Source organism: Cricetulus griseus, chromosome 5 (assembly GCF_003668045.3).
Source record: "Cricetulus griseus strain 17A/GY chromosome 5, alternate assembly CriGri-PICRH-1.0, whole genome shotgun sequence".
NCBI classification, from domain to species: domain Eukaryota; kingdom Metazoa; phylum Chordata; class Mammalia; order Rodentia; family Cricetidae; genus Cricetulus; species Cricetulus griseus.
Window position 1 is genome coordinate 100729409 of NC_048598.1, and position 19137 is coordinate 100748545.

General features: G+C 54.7%; 1 protein-coding gene across 3 annotated transcripts in view; it reads left to right on the forward strand.

Annotated features, from left to right (window-relative positions):
• Arid3a (AT-rich interaction domain 3A) overlaps positions 1–19137 on the forward strand; it is a 28976-nt gene that overhangs the window by 4756 nt on the left and 5083 nt on the right. For all 3 annotated transcript variants that reach the window (XM_027419431.2, XM_027419430.2, XM_035445357.1), the window contains exons 3-6: positions 44–362; positions 15587–15659; positions 18063–18246; positions 18528–18775. In XM_027419431.2, the coding sequence (XP_027275232.1) occupies positions 44–362; positions 15587–15659; positions 18063–18246; positions 18528–18775 (824 nt within the window). The remainder of the gene's footprint in view (positions 1–43; positions 363–15586; positions 15660–18062; positions 18247–18527; positions 18776–19137) is intronic.

Sequence of the window (19137 nt, forward strand, 5' to 3'; positions counted from 1 at the left end):
CTGCCTGTCTTCCCTGACTGAGGATGCTATGAATCCATTGCAGGAAGCCCAAGTGGGAAGAACAGGAACTGGAAGAACTGGGGGAGGAGGAGGAGGAGGAGGAGGAGGAGGAGGAAGAAGAGGATGACTTCGAGGAAGAGGAGGAGGAGGGTCTGGGACCCCCAGGGTCTGCCAGCCTGGGCTCTGCAGGCCTGTTCACCCGCAAGGCCCAACCCTCTCAGGCTTTCCGTGGAGATGGTGGTCCCAGGATGCTGGGTGGCCCTGAGCGCCTGGGACCTGGCCCAGCCCACCCCACTCACACAGCATCCCAGATGCCACCACCGGACCACGGAGACTGGACATTTGAAGAACAGTTCAAACAGGTAGGCCATGCGCTTGGGTCTGGCTCTTTGGGCTGAGGCTTTGGTCGCCCCACCCCCACCCCCACCCCAGTCATGTTGCAGGATCAGGCACCACAGGATCCTAGGGAGGCCCAGCTTTGATCCTGGGTATGGCTGAGGTACGCGCGTGCGGGCCAGGGCAGGACACCAGGGGAACCACGGGCACCAGGAACTTGGATGACTGTGTGGGCTCTGCCCAGTCCTCCTGGACAGACAGGTGGCTCGTTGGTGTTGGGGGATGGCGTGGTGGATAGAGCTGTGCATGCATGAGACTGAGTTTAGCACTCATGTAAAACGCTGGGCATAGCAGCGTGTAATTGTGGTTCTAGTGCTGGGAGATGGAGACAGAAGATCCTTGGGGCTTCACTGGCCAGGCAGCCTCACTGAGTCAGTGAGCTTCAGGTTCAGTGAGAGACCCTGCCTCAAAAAATAACACAGCACAGAGGAGAGCTCCCAGCATCCATCTCTGCTGTACACTCAAGCAGCACACGAAAAAAAAAAAAAAAGGTGGCTTGGTGACCGAGACAAGGGTGTGGAGTCCAGCACTGGAGAGCAGTGGGGTTCGCAGAGCATGTGGCCTGGGCTACAGTGCCCAGAGAGCTAGGGCAGTGCTGGTCCAGGGTGGTGCCTAGGGATACTTGGTGGCTGCAGAATTGTGAATGTACAGGAGCCAGCAGGAGCTGGAGCACTGAGGCTCATAGAAGGTGATTCCAGAGGTGCTGGTGTGTTGGTTGGCTAGGTGGGGGGTGTCCATGGGACCCCCACATAGACTTCCTAGGCCTGGGAGTGGCATGGAGGAAGCTTAGACTGCCTTAGTCCTTCCCTGCAGGCAGCCAAGCTGGAGGAAGTGGCCAGCCTTTGAAGTCAGCAGGCCAATGGAAACCAGATGCCGGGCTGGAGCCTGCATTCCAGCCTGGCCAGCTGGCCCAGCCGACCCCTGGGTGTGTGGCCAGGGTGGAAACCGGCTCCCGGGCTGGCTCCAGGGCCAAGTCTTGTGTGGCCTACGAGGTGGCCCCAGAGGTTGGCTGAGGACTCCAGATGTTTCCTATGTGACAGTGCTGATCGGGATGGCTTCAGGAGATGACCTGAGCTCTGCTGTTGGGGGGGCCCGAGGAACAGGCCTGGGGTCCCCCTTAGGAGGACTGTCTGATGCAGAAGCACACGCCTGGGAAGCCATAGAGCTGAGGCACCAAGAGGGCTCATGCTAGGTTAGGATCCTGAACTTGTGGGGCAAGACACGTGAATACCCTGTTCTGGTGGCACAGCCATGCAAAGGCCCTGGGGCACAAAGAACAGTTTCGAGGAACTTGAGAGGAGATTAACCCTCTGTGCCCTCTCAGTACCTACAGAGACAGGGCCCAGGCTGGGTGGGGTAGCCTCGCCCAGGCTTGCTTAGGTGTGTGTTGGGCAGCCTGCCAGTTGACCTGTCAGATGGACATCACTGCTCCTGGGTGTGACCCTTCCCACCCTAGGCCTGGAGGCGGCTGTGGGCTTCAAGACTGGGCCTCCCATCCCCCAGGAGGTTCCCGATAAACATATCACATGTAAAAGTGTTTGGCTGGGTGTGTGTGGGCTGTACCTCACTCTGTGCCTTGGTTTCCCTGGTCTAGTACAGGAGCGGCCTGGGCTGTTCTGTGTGCGTTTTACAAAGGAGCTGACTGACAGGTCTATCGCACAGAGAGGGGCTTTAGTTGTAAGTTCTCAAGGTGTGTGCATCCACTAACTGCCTCTTTGCGGGTGAGCTTAGTTTATTCATTTTCTTGATGTTTGCTCAGTGTCCAGAGTTCAGCTCCCTACAAACCCCAGTGCCAAGCAAGTTAGGCATCTCTGTCCCACTGTGTCACAGCTCTGGTCACAGATCTGTAGGTGTCCCCCTGTTCATGTTACCAGACCCCACAGCTCTACAGTGTCCAGACATGAAAAGGACAGCAGGGCTAGGGTTGGCTGCTCCAACCCCAGCCACCAGTGCAACTAGACAAAGGAAGGCCTCAAGAGCCATTATCGGGACCTTTCTGGGGGATATCCTGAGTCAGGGTCAGAGGTCATGCAGAGACACAGCCTGTGCAGGGGGTTTTGTGCAGCTGGAGATGGGGAAACTGAGGACAGAGGAAGCAAGGAGCCCCAGCTCATATTTGGTCTCATGGGCGATAGAGAAAAACACCAAGGTCATCAGACATATAGAGAAATGTACACAAAGCTGGTGAGATGACTCACTGCATTCAGACCCCATGGGCCACATAGAAAGCCAGGCAGGCTGGTGAGCATCTGTTACCCCTAGGGTTGGAGAAGGTGAGAAAGGATCACTGCTGGGGAAACAGCCAGGCAAAGGTCCTGGGAACCTACTGTGTGTCTGGACCGAAGTGGTCTTCTGGGAAGCAAGACCGCGTGATGGTTAGGTTTGGGGATGATGTCAGCAGAAGCCTATGTCTGGGACTCCTTTTCTATCACATTGCACCCTGCTGGCCTGGCACCTGTGCAGCCTGTGGCAACTGTAGTCCAGCCAGTCCCACAGATGTCAGCCCCAGGTCCAGCCTGTGTTGACTCTGGCGTCTGCCCCACTCCCTTCCTGGCACGTGGCGGTGCTGGCTGGCTGGCCACTTGGCACTGTCTCTGTGTCTTCCTTCCCAGTCTTGGCTATGTCTGGCTTCCACCAGCTGAGCCTAGACAGCTGGGATCCACCCTGGGCTGTGGGTCTGAGGAGGGGACTCCAGGGCTTGGGCAGTGGCTGGGATTAGGATCTGGGCCTCCTGGCATTTGGGCGCACATCCTGCAGCCTTCCTGTCCTCCTGTGGCCACGCCCAGGTTCAGAGTGGCCTTACTGGCAATCTTCCGTGAGGGTGTTTGTTGTCTCTCTGAAACAGGGTTTCTCTGTGTAGCTCTGGCGGTCCTAGAACTCACGAGGTAGACCAGGCTGGCCTCAAACTCACAAAGAACTATCTGCCCCACCTCCCAAGTGCTGGGATCATAGACATGCACCACCACACCCAGGGTTTTTGGGTTTTTTTGAGGCTGAGTCTTGCTTTTGTAGCCCGGGGCTTCTCTCCTGCCTCAGCCTCCTAGGTCCTGGGGTAACAGACACACACCACTATGCCTGGCTTTTAGCTCATTCACAGATTCAAGCTCATAAAGAAAATTCCTGTCAGGTTGAGAATGTTTCAGTCCTTCCAGCTCCATCCCCAACAGCCAGTCACTTGTTTCCTACCCAGCTCCCAACATTCACTTCCCCTGTTCTCGACACTTGTGTGGCAGAGACCCACACCGTGAGGGCCCATCGGGTCAGAGTCTCTCATTGAGCACAGTATCCTCAAGGTTCTCCTCCGTGGTATGTCAAGAGTACCCGCTCCTGTTCATGGCTGTGTAGTACTCTGGCATGTGGGTAGACTACTCTGCTTGTCCCTTCCATCCATGCTGGATGCATGGTTGTTTCCACCTTTTGACTCTGCATCTTTCCCATGGGTTTATTCTTGTTCCTCTTGGGCGTGTGTGTGCCTGGAGTAAAATTGCTAGGTAGAAGGGTAATCGGAAGGTGCCTATTAGTTCTGTAGACGGCAGCTGTCTGTCCAAGTTACCCGTGCACAAGGCCTTGTTCTTCCATGTCCTCACCCATCATCTCCTGCTCACTGGGCCTGACCCCAGAAGGAAGCCCACTGTGGTGGCACATGCTTGTCACCCCAGCACAAGAGAGGTTGAGGCAGGGGCGTCGAGGAGTTCAAGGCCAGCCTGGATTATAGAGCAAAACCCTATATAGAGCAAAACCCTCAAAAATAAATCAACAGGGTAGAGCTCTTGTCTATGGTGCAGAAGGCCCTGAGTTCCTGCCCGGGCCTGGCAGTGCCCAGCTCTCATTCAGTACTTGGGAGTTGGAGGTAGAAGGATCAGAAGTTCATGCCTGAGCCATGTAGCGGGTTCCCGAGACCCTGCTGCAAAAAAAGTTAGTGGGATCCTCATTCGTTTTACAAGGAAGGGACTATAGAGGGAAAACTGAAGCACAGGATGGTCATAGCCCCATGTATGAAGGCCTCACTGCCCCTAGCCTCTTGAGGGTCTGGACCCAGGTGGACAGATGGATGGGACCTGATGACTACTGGGTGCCAGAGAAAACTGGCAGCCTGGCTTTCCCTCTTGAAACAGTGAGTCCCCGGCAGGTCAGAGGTCAGGCATTGCTCTTACACTGAGACCTCAGGACCTGGAGCTGTGTCCAGGCTGGCCCAGAACTCTCCATCCTTCTACCTCACTCTCTACCCCTCCACCTCCCTTGCTAACCCTAACACATTTAAAAAAAAAAAATGTTTTTGTTTTTCAAGACAGGATTTCTCAGTGTAGCTTTGGAGCCCATCTGGCCTGGAACTCACAGAGATCGGCCTGCCTCTGCCTCTGCCTCCCGAGTGCTGGGATCAAAGGCGTGCACCACCATTGTCCTAAAATTTTTTTTTTAACGTTTCTTTATTTACTTTGTATGGCAGGGGCATGTGTGACGCAGCGTGTGTGGCGGTCATAGGAGTGGATAGGGGATTGAACTCAGGTCACAGGGATTGGCAGCAAGATCCTTTACCCTCTGAGCCATCTTGCCCTCTCTCCCTAAAGTGCACTTCTAATTCCAGGACAGCAGGCAGCATTCCAGTAGAGAGGGAAAATGGAGGTGTCCAGGGAGGCCTCTGGCCCGAGGGCAGTGGCTCTGACTTTTCTCTTCCCCTCCTCCCTCACACAGGGAAATAGATGGATAGCCAGGTGTTAGAGGTGGGAGTTTTGGGCGGGGCTGTCACTGCCTCACGAGTCCCTATCCCTAGTCACCTGGCGTGTCTGCCCCAGGCAAAACTTTCATGGCTACTGATAGTGTCCAACCTGGTCACTCACACGTGCTCTCCTTCTCATGCTGATACTGTGAGCCCTTTGTGGCCACAAGGCATGAGGACTGCGAAGGAGGCAGGTGGGTGGTTCCCTCCCTGTCCTGCCTAGGGACACAAGGCTGTAGAAGACAGGACAGCAGGGGACACAAGGCTGCAGAAGAGAGGACATAGCAGCTGGGGCCTTGTTGAGTGTCTAAGGCAAGAAAAACAGGGTCTACTTCTAGCAGCAGAGCATCCTAGGAAACCAGAATTAGCCCTGGTTGGGGCAGTAGAGGAGAAGGTACCACATGGACTTGGAGTCGGGGACTGGTGGAACCAGGTGAAGGGTAGGCTGCCATTTTCTGGAGAGGCAGGTGTGCCAGACAGACCCAGTCACCTGGGTGATGGCCTGGAGGCCAGGCTCCTGGTTCTGAGGGCAGTGTTGTCATCATCATGTCATCGTTGTCTGGGGCATGTTTGTCTCTGGGCTGACAGCCAATGTTGGCGGCCGGCCCCAGCCCAGACTCTTCCTGGGGCTCAGGAACCCCAAATGCCTGGGAGTTGGGGACTGGAGGTGTTGGGAAGCCCCTGGGCAGCCTCATCAAAGTTGCTGTGGCTTCTGGCACCGAGCCAGTGAGCTGTGGCAGGCACAAGAGGGTGCCTGCCCGCCAGCCCTGGCACCAAGCCCTGGCCCGTGCCAACCCCCGGGAACCACGCTGACTCAGCCGGAAGAACCTTATCTGGTCCCTATGCCGCCAACTCGGACACCGGGTCACTGCCGCCGGCCAGGCTCCCCACCCTGTGACCCGTTGCCAAGCACCGTACCGCCCCACGCTTTCTAATAACACACGCTGTGGCAGAGGGAGCGGTGTCCTCAAAGCTGCCATCCCCAAGAGGGTGTGGTGGCAGAGTTTGCACTGGATGTGTGGACAGACAGACCGAGATGAGCCTAGTGGGCGGTTTCCATGGCTTTTGTGACTGCTTGTAGGGACCACACCAGGCCACACAAGCAAATCTCCTAGTGTCTGTGTGTGTATCTGTTACTTGGGCCAATTGTGTGTCAGTATGTGTATGTCTGTGTTTGTGTATGTGTATTTATGTGTGTGTATGTCTGTGTGTATCTGTGCATGTATGTGTGTCTGTGTGTCTATATGTGATTTTGTGTCTGTATGTGTCTGTGAGGTTGTGTGTTTGTGTATTTTTTGTTTGTTTGTTTGTTTGTTTGTTTGTTTTGAGACAGGGTTTTCCTGTGTAGCTTTGGAGCCTGTCCTGGAACTAGCTCTTGTACACCAGGCTGGTCTCGAACTCACAGAGATCCTCCTGCCTCTGCCTCCCGAGTGCTGGGATTAAAGGTGTGCACCACCACCGCCCAACTGTGTTTGTGTATTTATGTGTCTGTTTGTATGGTGTGTCTGTGTGTGCTGTGTGCACCTCCTGGGCAAGGAGCATGCCCTGAGAGTATGAGTAGCAGTGAGATACTGTTAACCTTGACCTTGAAGGTTGTGTGGTTCTGGTCACTAGTTCTAAAACACCCCGGGCACACACAGATCTGCTGCCCACGTGGGCCTACATTGGCCGGGCTAAAGCAGTGCCTGTGGTGACTGAGGCATGAATGGAGCCAGTGCTGGGCACTCTGCCCCAGACCAGCCCAGGCAGGGTTCTGCCTGACCCCTGCCACAGTTTCCCTGCTTGCCACTGAGGGGGTATCAACACATAACAACAGTTGTCCTCAGCCAGAGAGGAACCGAAGGCTGTAGCAGACATGTCACTTGGAGAGACAGCTCTCAGCCCCCAGTGTGGTCCCTGACAACTTTTAAGCGTGACCAAGCTCTTCCATTCTCAGAAGTAGCTCAGGGACGGCCCCATGTGGCCTGGTGGGTGGCACCAATGGGGTGGTGGTGGCCCGCCCCTTCCTGGCTCGCCTGGCTGCGCATGACCAGGGGACAATTGGGGGTCACAGGGTTAAACGGTAACTAATGTGTCCATTGAAGGCCTGGTCTGGGGACACGGCCTTGCCCTGTGGTCTGAGGGTCCTTGGGGTGGATGGCAGGCTAGTGGGGTCAGCTCCCTGGCCACCCCTGGGGATCTGCTTCCGAATGTGGTGGAGACACTGGTAGGCATGCATTCTGCCTGCCACTCAGACAAGGTGCTTGTGACAGCCCTCCCCCCCCCCAAGTCCTGTGTCTCCACTTCACACACACACATTCTAGGCTTCCGGCAGTGACAAAGAAGGGTTGCCAACTTTTTTGTTTTTGTTTTTTTGGAACAGTTTCTCTGTGTAGTCCTGGCTGTCCTGGAACTCGTTCTGTAGACCAGGCTGGCCCTAAACTCAGAGATCCGCCTGCCTCTGCCTTCCGAATGCTGGCACTAAAGGTGTGCACCACCAACGCCCCGCTGAGGATTGCCATTTAGAAGCTGGGCTACACAGTGATTCTTATCTTAAAGCACCACAGACAGGGAGCTGGGGCTCAGTGGGTACAGGACTCAGTATTCTCATGGTGACCCACACCTTTAATCCTAGCACTGGAGAGGGGGAGGCAGACGGATCTGTGAGTTCCAGGCCAGCCTGTTCTATATAGATGGAGTCCCAGGACAGTCAGGGCTACACAGAGAAACCTGTCTAAATAAACAACAAAGCAGAAACATGCTGTAGAGACCTGTGGGGTGCACTGGGGCTGGCAGGTGGGTAAGCCTGACTGTGCCACTGTCTCTGTGGGAGAGGGGTCCTGTCTGCGGGGAGATAGGTGTGTCCTTGTGCCTGGCTTAGGGAGACACCTGTGTGCTCGGCTCTGCCTAGTACCTCCATCCAGGCTGGGTCATCTGTGGCTTTGTATGTAGCCGTCATATGTGGCTCTCTCAGTCCTGTTGGTAGAACCCTAGAGCCACAGGCTACGCTAGGGTGTTGCCAGATAGGGGCCAGGGCACAGGAGACTGACATTTACCCAGTCACCCCAGGGCATGCTGGGGGGGGGTTCACTCACCTGTCATCTTGTCTGTCTGTCCCTAAGGCCTCACCCTCCCCTAACTCACTATTCACTCATTTCAGCCTCCCTGCCTCAGTTTCCCACTCTGTAAAACAGACAGGACTGACATCCAGTGCACAGCTAGCTGATGACACTGGGTCAGGACCTAGCTAATGAGTGTTTGTGTGCCTCCACATCCGGCTCCTGTAGCAAAGGCACAGAGCATGGAGTGGGTGCCGGCAGTATTTATCTGTGTTTATCTATCTGCCCTGCGTTTTCCAGTGGTGCTGTTGCTAATGTGTGATGGGAGCTCCCTGCAGTCGGAAGTAGATGTTTGGAGACACGACCTGCCCTTGGCTCACAATATGGGACACTCTAGCAGAAAATCTTAAGCCCTGGTCTGTCTGTCTCCTATTATGCATCCAGGGAAGGGACACCTGTCCCCAAGTCCTGTCCTGAGAACCCACTGTGACAGCCAGGGGCCCTCAGGTACACAGTGGCCAACAGGGAAATCCGTTCTGGGATTTCCAGGGGCTATACAGGAATCTAGCTAGAGAAAGCAGGCACTGAGGGAGTCTAGGCAGGACTCCACCCTGACCATGTCCCGAACTTGTTTATTTTCACTCTGATTTTGAGACAGGATCTCCCTTACTGTCCCAGGCCATCCTGGACTTACTGTGATCCTCCTGCCTCAGCCTCCCTAGTAGCTGGGATCACCAAGTTGTGTCACAATGATTGGCATCTTTCTGATCTTGAGTCATCCTCCTTCCAAGTACAGGACATTGTCCTTCACTTATCTCTGTGAGGCTCCCATGAGTCTCTGGAGGACTCCCATCTTGGCTCTCGCTCTGTTTACTTTGTTTCTGTATTGGGGTTAAGGGAGGTCATCTTGGGGCATCTCCACACAAGCTTCTTTGTACTTTATGATGGGTACTTCTGCCCTGGCCACTGCCCCGTATTGATCTCTGTGCTGCCTGACACCCGTGCCTCCTCGGTTTCCCCGTTGTAAAGCAGGCTAACCCTGAGCATTTTTGTTCTCTGCCTGGCCATCTTCTGTGGGCTTGACCTTTGCTGTGTACACATGTCTTGTGCTCAGCCTGGAAGCCCTGGGCACAGCCCCCTCCCTTCACAGGAAAAGAGGCTGAGGTTCCAAGGTGGCCCCTGATCAGATCTGTGATCTGCTTGGGAGAGAAAGGCAGGTTGGAGATCTGCAAGCAGTTCCGGTGCAGTCAGGAACCCAGGGACCAGCATCTGTGGCAGCCACTCCTGTGGCTCTGAGTGGTCATTTCAGAAGGGCTATTAATATCTACCTCGTGGGTGGGGCACCCAGTGTGTTCTGAGGGGTGAGAGGCCAGCCTCGGTAGGAGGCAGCTGAACAGACAGATGTTTGGCCCAGCCCAGAATCACTTCCCCAATTTCCTGAGAGCCAGAGCTGGCCCCCAGTGCCCACAGAACTGACGGGAAATGAAAGAGCGGGTGGCCAGCTTGGAGGGGAAGCCCCTAGCCCTCAGGTGCACCCTGAGGCCACCATGTGGACAAAAGAGCCCAAAGAGAGCTAGGGTAGCAGGAGGTGGCACATTCATGATGCCTTTGCTGTGTGGAGAGTTCCTGCAATGGCTGTTCTACCCCATGGTACTCAGTATTCCCATCTCCCAACATCAGTTTCTGGGAAGAGACCCAGAGTCTCGTGCCCATTAGGTAACTGCTCACCCCTGATCACACCCCCAGCTTCCTCACTGGAGGATTCTAGGCAGGGGCTCCACCCCTGTTTAACATCCCTGGACCTCTCTTTTCACTAAGTTACCTAGGGTTGCCTTGAACTTGCAATCTTCCTGCCTTGGTCTTCTGCGTAGCTTGGAGACAGTCCTCTGCCGTCATGAGAGTACCCTATCTTCCCACTGTCATAATTTAGCCTCTGCTGCAGGCCTGGACTTTTGTGTGGTTATGTATGTATAACCTCATACACAGAAAGTGTTCAGTAATGGCTGCAAAACTCCTGGACTTTCCAAATATGAAAATAACAACCCTAGATCATCAACCTGGTTTCCATGTGCTCTGGCCAGCTGTCTCCTCCTCACCTCCTAGCCACTGTGAACTCAGGCCATGGTGGGTAAACTGAGGCATGCAGAGACGAGCAGGTGGGGAGTAGTAGCTACTGCCTCTGCCTCCCGAGTGCTGGGATCAAAGGCGTGCACCACCAACGCATCCATTGGTTTCTTAGCCGTGCAGTCTGTCTCAGGCATCTCTATGGCTCCGACTCTTAGGATATGTGTGACCAGTTCCTTCCATGCCATTTCCCACTGGAAAAACTACCTTTTTAGGGCCTTATTATTTTACTCTATGTTTTGAGACAGGGCTTGACATAGTACACACTGACCTCAAACTTACTGTGCAGCCTGGTCTAGCCTTGAACCCCTGACCCTCCTGCTTTGGCTCCTCTTTGCAGGAATGGACCTCAAGTTGGCTTTGAGACAGGGTCTCCCTACATAGCCCTGGGTGACCTGGAGCTCATGGCCATCCTCCTGCCCCAGCCTCCTGCTAGGATGACAGATGTGCACCACCGCACCCTAGGTCTCCATGGAAAAGGACCAGTCAAGTGCTCAGCTGGTCTTGGTACCCTGTCATTCACAGATCACCTGTGCCTCAGTTTCTCCAAGTGAACAGTGGGTTCCAGGTGAATCCTGAGCACTCCTCAGTGGCAGAATGGGCTGTCCAGGGGGAGCTTTGGACTGCCCCCAATGCTGAGTTACCTTGGTGCCCAGGATCTCATAGAGATGGGGAGAACCACACAGTGCAAACACCAAGAGGCCCATGTGGCCAAGTAGTATGAGCTTCCAGAAGAAGAGACTCCCATGATGAAGGACAGCAGGACTGGGCTGCTGAGGAGGGCCAGGGGGAGACTTGACCCAATGTGAAGCTCCAAGCCCCTCTTCCATGGGCAGCTGGGAAAAGGAAGTGTTTGAGTGACTGTCCTGGTCGGGTTGGGAGTTTATACAGGCAAGGGAGGAATATCACAGCCATTGTTTGGATGTTGGTTATAGACATTGTCGTGAGTCATACCTTACCCAGAGCCCAAAAAACACAAAATAGTCCAGATCCTCAAAGACTGGAGAGGATAAAGGCTCCTGTGCCCAGAGACAGGTGGATGGATGATGGACACACACTGTGGTCCATCCATACCCTAGAATATTACGTAGCCAGGAATAAGAGTGAGGTCCCCAATACATGCTACAGTATGGAGGGACATGAGGACACCGTGTTCGGTGAGAGACCCAGACACAAAAGGCCTCACAATGTGTGAAAATGCCCAAACAGGCCAATACAAAGTTGAGAAGTAGGTACATGGGTGTCAGGGGCTGTAGAAGGAATGGGGCCTTTCCTTTGTATAGTAGAATGTTCTGAAAGTAGAGGTATGTGATTACATGTGATCTCAGACTTATATGCATAATGTTGTCCCCCAAAAGGCAGGTATTTAAATTTGTGTGTGTGTGTGTTCATTCCTTGGGTGTGTGGCGATTCCCTAGAGTCTCAATTGGAACTGTAGTTTTTTTTTTTTTGTTTTTTTGAGACTGGGTTTCTCTGTAAGTTTGGAGACTGTCCTGGAACTCTCTTTGAAGACCAGGCTGGCCTCGAACTCACAGAGATCCACCTGCCTCTGCCTCCCCAGTGCTGGGATTAAAGGCGTGCGCCACCGACACCCAGCTTGGAACTGGAGTTACAGATGGTTTTGAACCTCCACATGGCTGCTGGGGACTAAACTCCAGGTCCCTCTGGAAGAGCAGCCAGTGCTCTTAACCCTGAGCCATCTCTCTAGCCTGTTTTTTGAGACAGGGTTTCTCTGTGTAGCTCTGACTGTCCTGGAACTCTCTCTGTAGACCAGGCTGGCCTTGAACTCAAAGGTCCACCTGCCTCTGTCTCCTGAGGGCTGGGATTAAAGGCGTGTGCCACCACACCTACTCAAAGAAAATCGATTTTTAAAACTACACCGAGGGGGTGCATACTGGGAGATAAAAACTCCACACAGAGAGGGGTGCACACTGGGGACAGCTTGGTTTCATTCATTCATTCCTGCCAAGTGGGTAGAGATTCCAGATAGCTTTGCTGGGTTGTCCCCTTACCTGGGGGCGGGATTGATGACTCATATCTAATCCACATTTTCTGATCACTAAAGAGGAAAACAGCTTGAGTTCCCACAGCAGGCATGAATGGGCCTTTAAAACGCCTTCCCAGCCTAGTAGTTGGTGTGGTTGCCACCTGTGGGTCCTAGTACCTCAGTAGGGGTGGGGGGGACGGGAACAGGGCCAGATAAGTGAGTCAGGATTTCTTCAGGTGAGGCTAACCTGGGCTCATGGACCTCTATCAAAAAAAAAAAAAAAAAAAAAGAAAGAAACCCAAACTGTCCCATCAGCCAGGCAAGTGCCTATCACAGGGCTCAGAGTGTCAAACCCAGGCCACAGCCATTCTCTGTCTTCTGCTGCTGTACCCAAACTGGGTGACTGCAGGGAGTGTCCATGCTGGGGCTGGGGCCAGGCTAAGCCCTGCTTGATGTCTTCTTTCCTGGGGTCCACCCTGCCTGGCACCAGTCCCAGATGGGGCCATGTGGACTTTGGAGCCCTGGGGAACCAGCAGGGGGCCTGGGCTGCCACAGTCTGGGGGACAAAGGTTTCCTTAGGGGCCTCCCACACATGTACACACTCAGAGCAGTCTTTTTTTTTTTTTTTTTTTACTGCTGGGGACAGCTAGGGCCCCTCGGCTCTGAGGACACCGCCCTGGGCCCTTGTGGGAACGGCCCTGGCTGCCCAGGTGTGGTCAGAACAGAAACCTGCAGATGGGATGTTATCGTGGGCATCTGGGCCCCAGGGCCAGCCAGATCTGGAAGGGGTGGTTGTAGTGACCACTCAGGCCTGTCACCCTAGCTCTCAGGAGGAAAAAGCAAGAGGGTTGCCAGGAGTTCCAGGCTACACCTTGCCTCAAAAAAGCCAGACGACCGTTTATGAACAATTCATCAACAAAAACCAGTCAAAAGGAAAAAAACAAGAGCCAGGCAGTGGTGGTGCACATCTTTAATCCCGGCACTCGGGAGGCAGAAGCAGGTGGATCTCTGTGAGTTTGAGGCCAGCCTGGTCTCCAGAGTAAGTTCAGGACAGCCAGGGCTACACAGAGTAACCCTGTCTCAAAAAGCCAAAGGGGAACACACCCCCACAACAAAAGGTCTTACTGGTGAGAGCAGAGGAGTTTGGATAGTGTGAGCCAGGGTTGTAGAGCAGTAGATATATTCACACTCCTGAAAAGGAACTGCTTGGATGACTGCAAAAGGGAGGTGAGAAAGGGCAATGTACACTTAGTAAGTGCCTGCTGTATGCCTTTATCCTGGCAACCTGAAGCCAGTTTGCAGATGAAACAGAGTGGTTGTGGGGGCCAGGACCACATGGCAGGGAGTAGAACACCTACTGCAAGGCCTAAGAAATCATGCATATTTAATGAACATTTATTAGACAACTGCTGTGTACTCTAATTCAGACAAGAAAAACCTCTCACAGTGCTGAGCTGTCCCCTAGAGCCTGCTCTACAGGGTGGGATGCACCCCTCCCAGAGGGCAGCCAGAAGGGCGAGATCTCCATAAAGCCAGGGCTTTTACAGCCTGTCTTTATTGTTGGCCCTTCCCCCATAGGCAGCTGGGGGATCCCCGTGGGTCCCCCATTTATGGCTTTGAATTGATGTCCTGTCCCTGCAGATGCCCTACCAGGCCCTGCCACCGACCAGTCAGTCTCTCAACATCTCCTGTTAGAACGGGCATCAGTGACCCCCTTCCCATGTGAGCAGCTGCTCACCACGCTAACCCTCAGTTCCCAGAGGCACCTATGTTTTGAAGCTCAGGGTGGAACTGTGGTTTGGGGGTAGCGGTTGTTTTGAGACGGGATCCATCCAAAAGTGTTTTGTAGCCCAGGGCCTCCTGACCCTCCTGCCTCCACCTCCTGAATGCTGGCATGACAGGTGTGCCCCACAAAGACGCCTGGTTTATGGGTTATTGGGGGTGGAACCCACAGCCTCATGAGTGTTGGGCGAGTGCTGAGCCACCAACTGGCTGCAGTTTTGTCTTGTGCTTTCCAATGAAGATGGGAAAACTAAGGAAGGAGGCTTTAATGGTGTCTTGTGGAGAGGGCTGAGTCCAGGAGAGTGGAGGCTGGGGTCTGCACAGGGCCTCCAGCCCTCCCGGGGGCGGGTCTTTCCTGCCTCTTCAGTGTTGGGGGCTCTGGCCATGCCCCTGGTCACAGGGCTGCCCATCATTTGCCTATCCACGACCTTCGTTGCGCTGCCCAGGTAGCCACTTGAGGAAATGAAATTGTAGTGTGAAGCATTTATTGAGTGATTGCTGTGTACTCCCCAGCAGTGAAGGCAGAACCCCCTTGGGATGGTGTGGAGGACTCCAGCTGTTGTGGTTGCTTGTGCGCAGCACCCAGAGGCCCCATGGAGGGCTGCCTGGCTACCTGCAAGGCCCCACACCCCTCAGGCAGCCTGGAGGGGGAGGACGGGCCTCCCTGGACTTAGGAATGTGGGCCGGCCAGTCTGGCGCTGGCTGGCCCGGGGTGGGGCGCAGACAAAGCCGGGCAGCTGGGCAGCTGACAGCCAAGGCCACCCAGGGCAGAGGCCTGGACTCCTGACTAGGAAGGGTTGCTCACCCTGTCCATGGTCTCCATCCATTGAGCAGATGGAGAAACCGAGTCTTGGGGGGTTGTTGTTGGAAGGATGGTCTGGGGATGGCCCCAAATGCCCACTCTGAGGCTCCCATCAAGCTTTTGGAGACTAAATGATGGATTATGCAGACCCAGGTGTAATTGGTGGTTTCAAGGCCCCCCACAGTCCTGCCAGCTGCATTCCTGGTGGTTAATTTGAAGCCTGGTTTTCAGCTGAGCATTCTAATTATCTCCACTACCACCACCCCAGCTGGGTCAGTGTGGCCCCCCAGCTGGGTCAGTGTGGCCCAGGATCCTGTCCTGTAACAGCAGCTCCTGTGTCACCCACCCCACCATCACAGCCCGGGTGGGCAGAGGGTCAGTCTACATAGGAAACAAGACAGGGGATCCCAGGTGCTCAGAAGTTTGGTGACTGAGTGGATGGATTGAAGGACTGTCAGTGTCACTGTGCCTCAGTTTCCTTGTGGGATAATGCCCAGAGCTCCTAATGCCGGGAGAGGTGGGAAGGACACTTCTTGGGACTTTGGGGACCCAGGACTGTCTCCCTTTTGATCCCCCAGATTGGGGCATTGATTAGTGACCCCTGAGAGCTGTGGAGGGGGTCAGCATTGTCTGTATCTTGGGGAGTATGGGGCTGGCTGAATTCCTGCTGCTGCCCCCCCACGCCCCGTGGTGGGGACATGTCCCTGCTGCCTACTGACCCATCCCTACTCTGTCTGCAGCTCTATGAACTGGACGCAGACCCCAAGAGGAAGGAGTTCCTGGATGACCTGTTCAGCTTCATGCAGAAGCGTGGTGAGTGTCTCCTAGAGCAGGAGGGTGTGGTGGGGAACAAGACATTTCTCCCTTGAGAGAGTGCTCCCCAAACTCTGTGACTGTCCCCAGCTCCAGGTGGACAGGAACCCTGGGGGATTCACTCTCCACCATAGGTTAGGACCAGCTGGGTTGTTATAATCCCAGGGAGGAAACTGAGGCCCAAAGAGGGTGGAGGCCTCAGCTATGGAGCAGGAAGGGGCGGAGGGGACCTGAGGCCAGCACAGGCCATCGCTGGGGCCCAGCTTCTGTAAACACAAACCTCCAGGCCTGCCCACCGGAAGGCAGAGAGAGAAGGGGGGTACCTTGGCCTCCTGATCCCAGCCCAGCCCAGTGGCCTCTTGAGTTAACCCCTCCATGTCGGGGTGGGGCCTGCCGGTCCCTGTGGGTGTGGGGATGCCCCTGTGCTATCCGCAGAGCCCAGCCACTTTCAGTGCAGCCCTGCTGCCCTTCTTGTGGCCGTGTGGCTGTGTGGCCAGAGAGATCTCCCATCCCTCTGTTATCGTCAGCCCCCACCTGGAGTCCCACACACAGCAGGGGGCCTCCAGCCTCCTGGAGGCCACATAGCTGGCCATCCCATTCACCACCATAATAGGGTCAGCAAGGCCAGGGACCGCAATGCTGTAGCACCACTGACCACAAAGGGCTGTGAAAATCCACATTTAACCCTGCCTCCCTAACCAAGTCAAAACAACAAACTCCTGTGTATCCCTCAAAACCCTAGGTCTGCTGCCACCTTGGGTACTTTCTTCTGAGGTGATTTGGAGTCAGTATTCAAACCACCACCCTTGCCTAGTCAGCACAACCTGCCACCCATGGGTCCCTTTTTAGGGAGGGACAGATGACTCCTAGCATCAAAAAACAGAGGCCTTGGAACAAATTTTCCTCAGAAGTCTCTGGAGATGGGAAATGAGGGGTATCCTGCCTGCCCCCCTGCCAGGTTCCCCACCCTTCCTTCACCCCAGCCTCAGCCCTCTGTCGGGCTCCTAGACTTCATATAAACTTCCTCCTCGACTGGCCAAGATTGTTGTGCCTACCTCCTGGTCTCCCTCTAGGGTTGAGCTGCGGTGATCAAACAGGGTGGTGGGTTCGAGATCCACCTCCCCACAGCTGCCCTGGGCTCTGCTCGATTGACAAGAGAGTTTTTGCAACAACTTGGGAGAGGCAGGAAGTGGCTAAGTAGGGAGAGGGTCTCCCAGTGCTGAATTTCTGGGACCATGGAGTCCCTGGGACAGTTGAACCAGGCCCCGGAGCCTCAGTTTCCCCATCAGTAAAGGGGGTGGAGGTGTCTTCTCTCATGAGACAGAGATGAGTGGTCACCATATCAGTGGCTGGGGTGGAGGCTCAGCAGTCTTCAGCATTCTCTATTGAGTACTTGCTGAATGTCAGGCTAGGTTGTGAGGATGAGGATGGCAGGGAGGGCCTCCGGAGCCTAGAACATCGCAGACAGGAGTTAGAGTTAGGGTGAGGCTAGGCTCTGAAGTGGGGACATAATCTCTGGGAGTCACCGGATGGTGGTGACACTTTTTTTTTTCCTTCAAGACCGGGTTTCTCTGTAGTTTTGGAGGCTGTCCTGGAACTCTCTTTGAAGACTAGGCTGGCCTTGAACTCACAGAGATCCGCCTGCCTCCTGAGTGCTGGAATTAAAGGCGTCTGCCACCATCACCTGTCTGTGGTGACACTTTTAATCCCAGTACTTGGGAAGCAGAGGCAGGCAGATCTCTGGGGTTCGAGGCCAGCCTGGTCTACAGAGCAAGTTCCAGGACAGCCAGGGCTACAGAGAAACTCTGTCTCAAAAAACCAAAAACACCACCAACAACTAAAATCTCTGGGAGTTCAGTTGGCAAAAGGGTGCAGGGCCCTGTTTATAGCAGGCTTGCGAAACGGACATCATAGGAGGTGAGGTTTTGATGGACGAACTAAATGCAAGATGGATGTTCCTGCTTCTTAAACTGACAATCCTATTAGCTGAGCCCTCCCCACCCCACTGGAGACTACAGCACCCCAAGGACTGCTGAGGAGGGACAGGGCTGAGCAGGAAGGGCTCTGGTGATGTTCTGTGGTTGGTTGGCAGCTACTGTTGTTGGAGACTTGGAGCAGGGATAACCAGGGCCCTGGAGTCTACTGTGTGTCCCCAGGATGGCCGCCCACCTCTCTCTTCTAACCCCCTCCTCTTCCCTGATGTTTTGGGGAAACTGAGGCTAGCAGGGGCATTGCCTAGGGTCATGCCGCTCTGGAAGATGTTATGGGGAGTGTGTATGTGACTGCCATACAGAAAGTCCTGGTGTCGAGCTGGGGAGAAAAGGGATGGCACCCAGCAACCTGCAGGGCCCAGGACACATGGCCCCCACCTGCCCTTAGCAGCTCCTCCCTGGTGTCCCCCAGGCACGCCAGTGAACCGGATCCCTATCATGGCCAAGCAAGTCCTGGACCTGTTCATGCTGTATGTGCTGGTGACCGAGAAGGGGGGCCTCGTGGAGGTCATCAACAAGAAGCTGTGGCGGGAAATCACCAAGGGGCTCAACCTGCCCACCTCCATCACCAGCGCCGCCTTCACACTGCGGACTCAGTGAGTGCCGGCCGCACCACCTCCTGAGAGAGAGAGCACCCCATAGTAACCATGACCTCCTGAGAGAGAGAGCACCCCATAGTAACCATGACCTCCTGAGAGAGAGAGCACCCCATAGTAACCATGACCTCCTGAGAGAGAGAGCACCCCATAGTAACCATGACCTCCTGAGAGAGAGAGCCCTCCTCTCCTCCTCCTGAGATAATGTGTCCTCTTCCTGAGCTTGTGGCAGGGTGACACTCCCTGGTTGTCTCCGGTGCCACCCTGTTCCCTGTCCACAGGTACATGAAGTATCTTTACCCCTATGAGTGTGAGCGACGAGGCCTGAGCAGCCCCAACGAGCTCCAGGCCGCCATAGACAGCAACCGCAGGGAGGGCCGGCGCCAGAGCTTTGGAGGCTCACTTTTTGCCTACTCACCCAGTGGAGCCCACAACATGCTGTCCTCACCCAAGCTGCCAGTGACTTCCCTGGGCCTTGCGGCCAGCACCAATGGCAGCCCCATCACTCCAGCACCCAAGATCAAGAAAGGTGAATCGTGTGAGGGATTTTGTTTGTTTGTTTGTTTGTTTTTCGAGGCAGGGTTTCTCTGTAGCTTTGGAGACTGTCCTGGAACTCTCTCTGTAGACCAGGCTGTTCTCCAACTCACAGAGATCCTCCTGCCTCTGCCTCCTGAGTGCTGGGGTTAAAGGCGTGCGCCATCACCGCCCAGTGAGGTTATCCTTTTATTTATCTGGGTAACAGTTGTGATAAACCTTAAGTTAGTGGGAAAGAGTTCTCCCATCCACCTGTTACCAAGACAGGCATTATAGTCAATCCCTGGTCTCCAGTCCACTGTCTACAGTTTGCTGTGTCTTCTGCCTGCATCAGACATTACTAATTGAGTTCTGGCT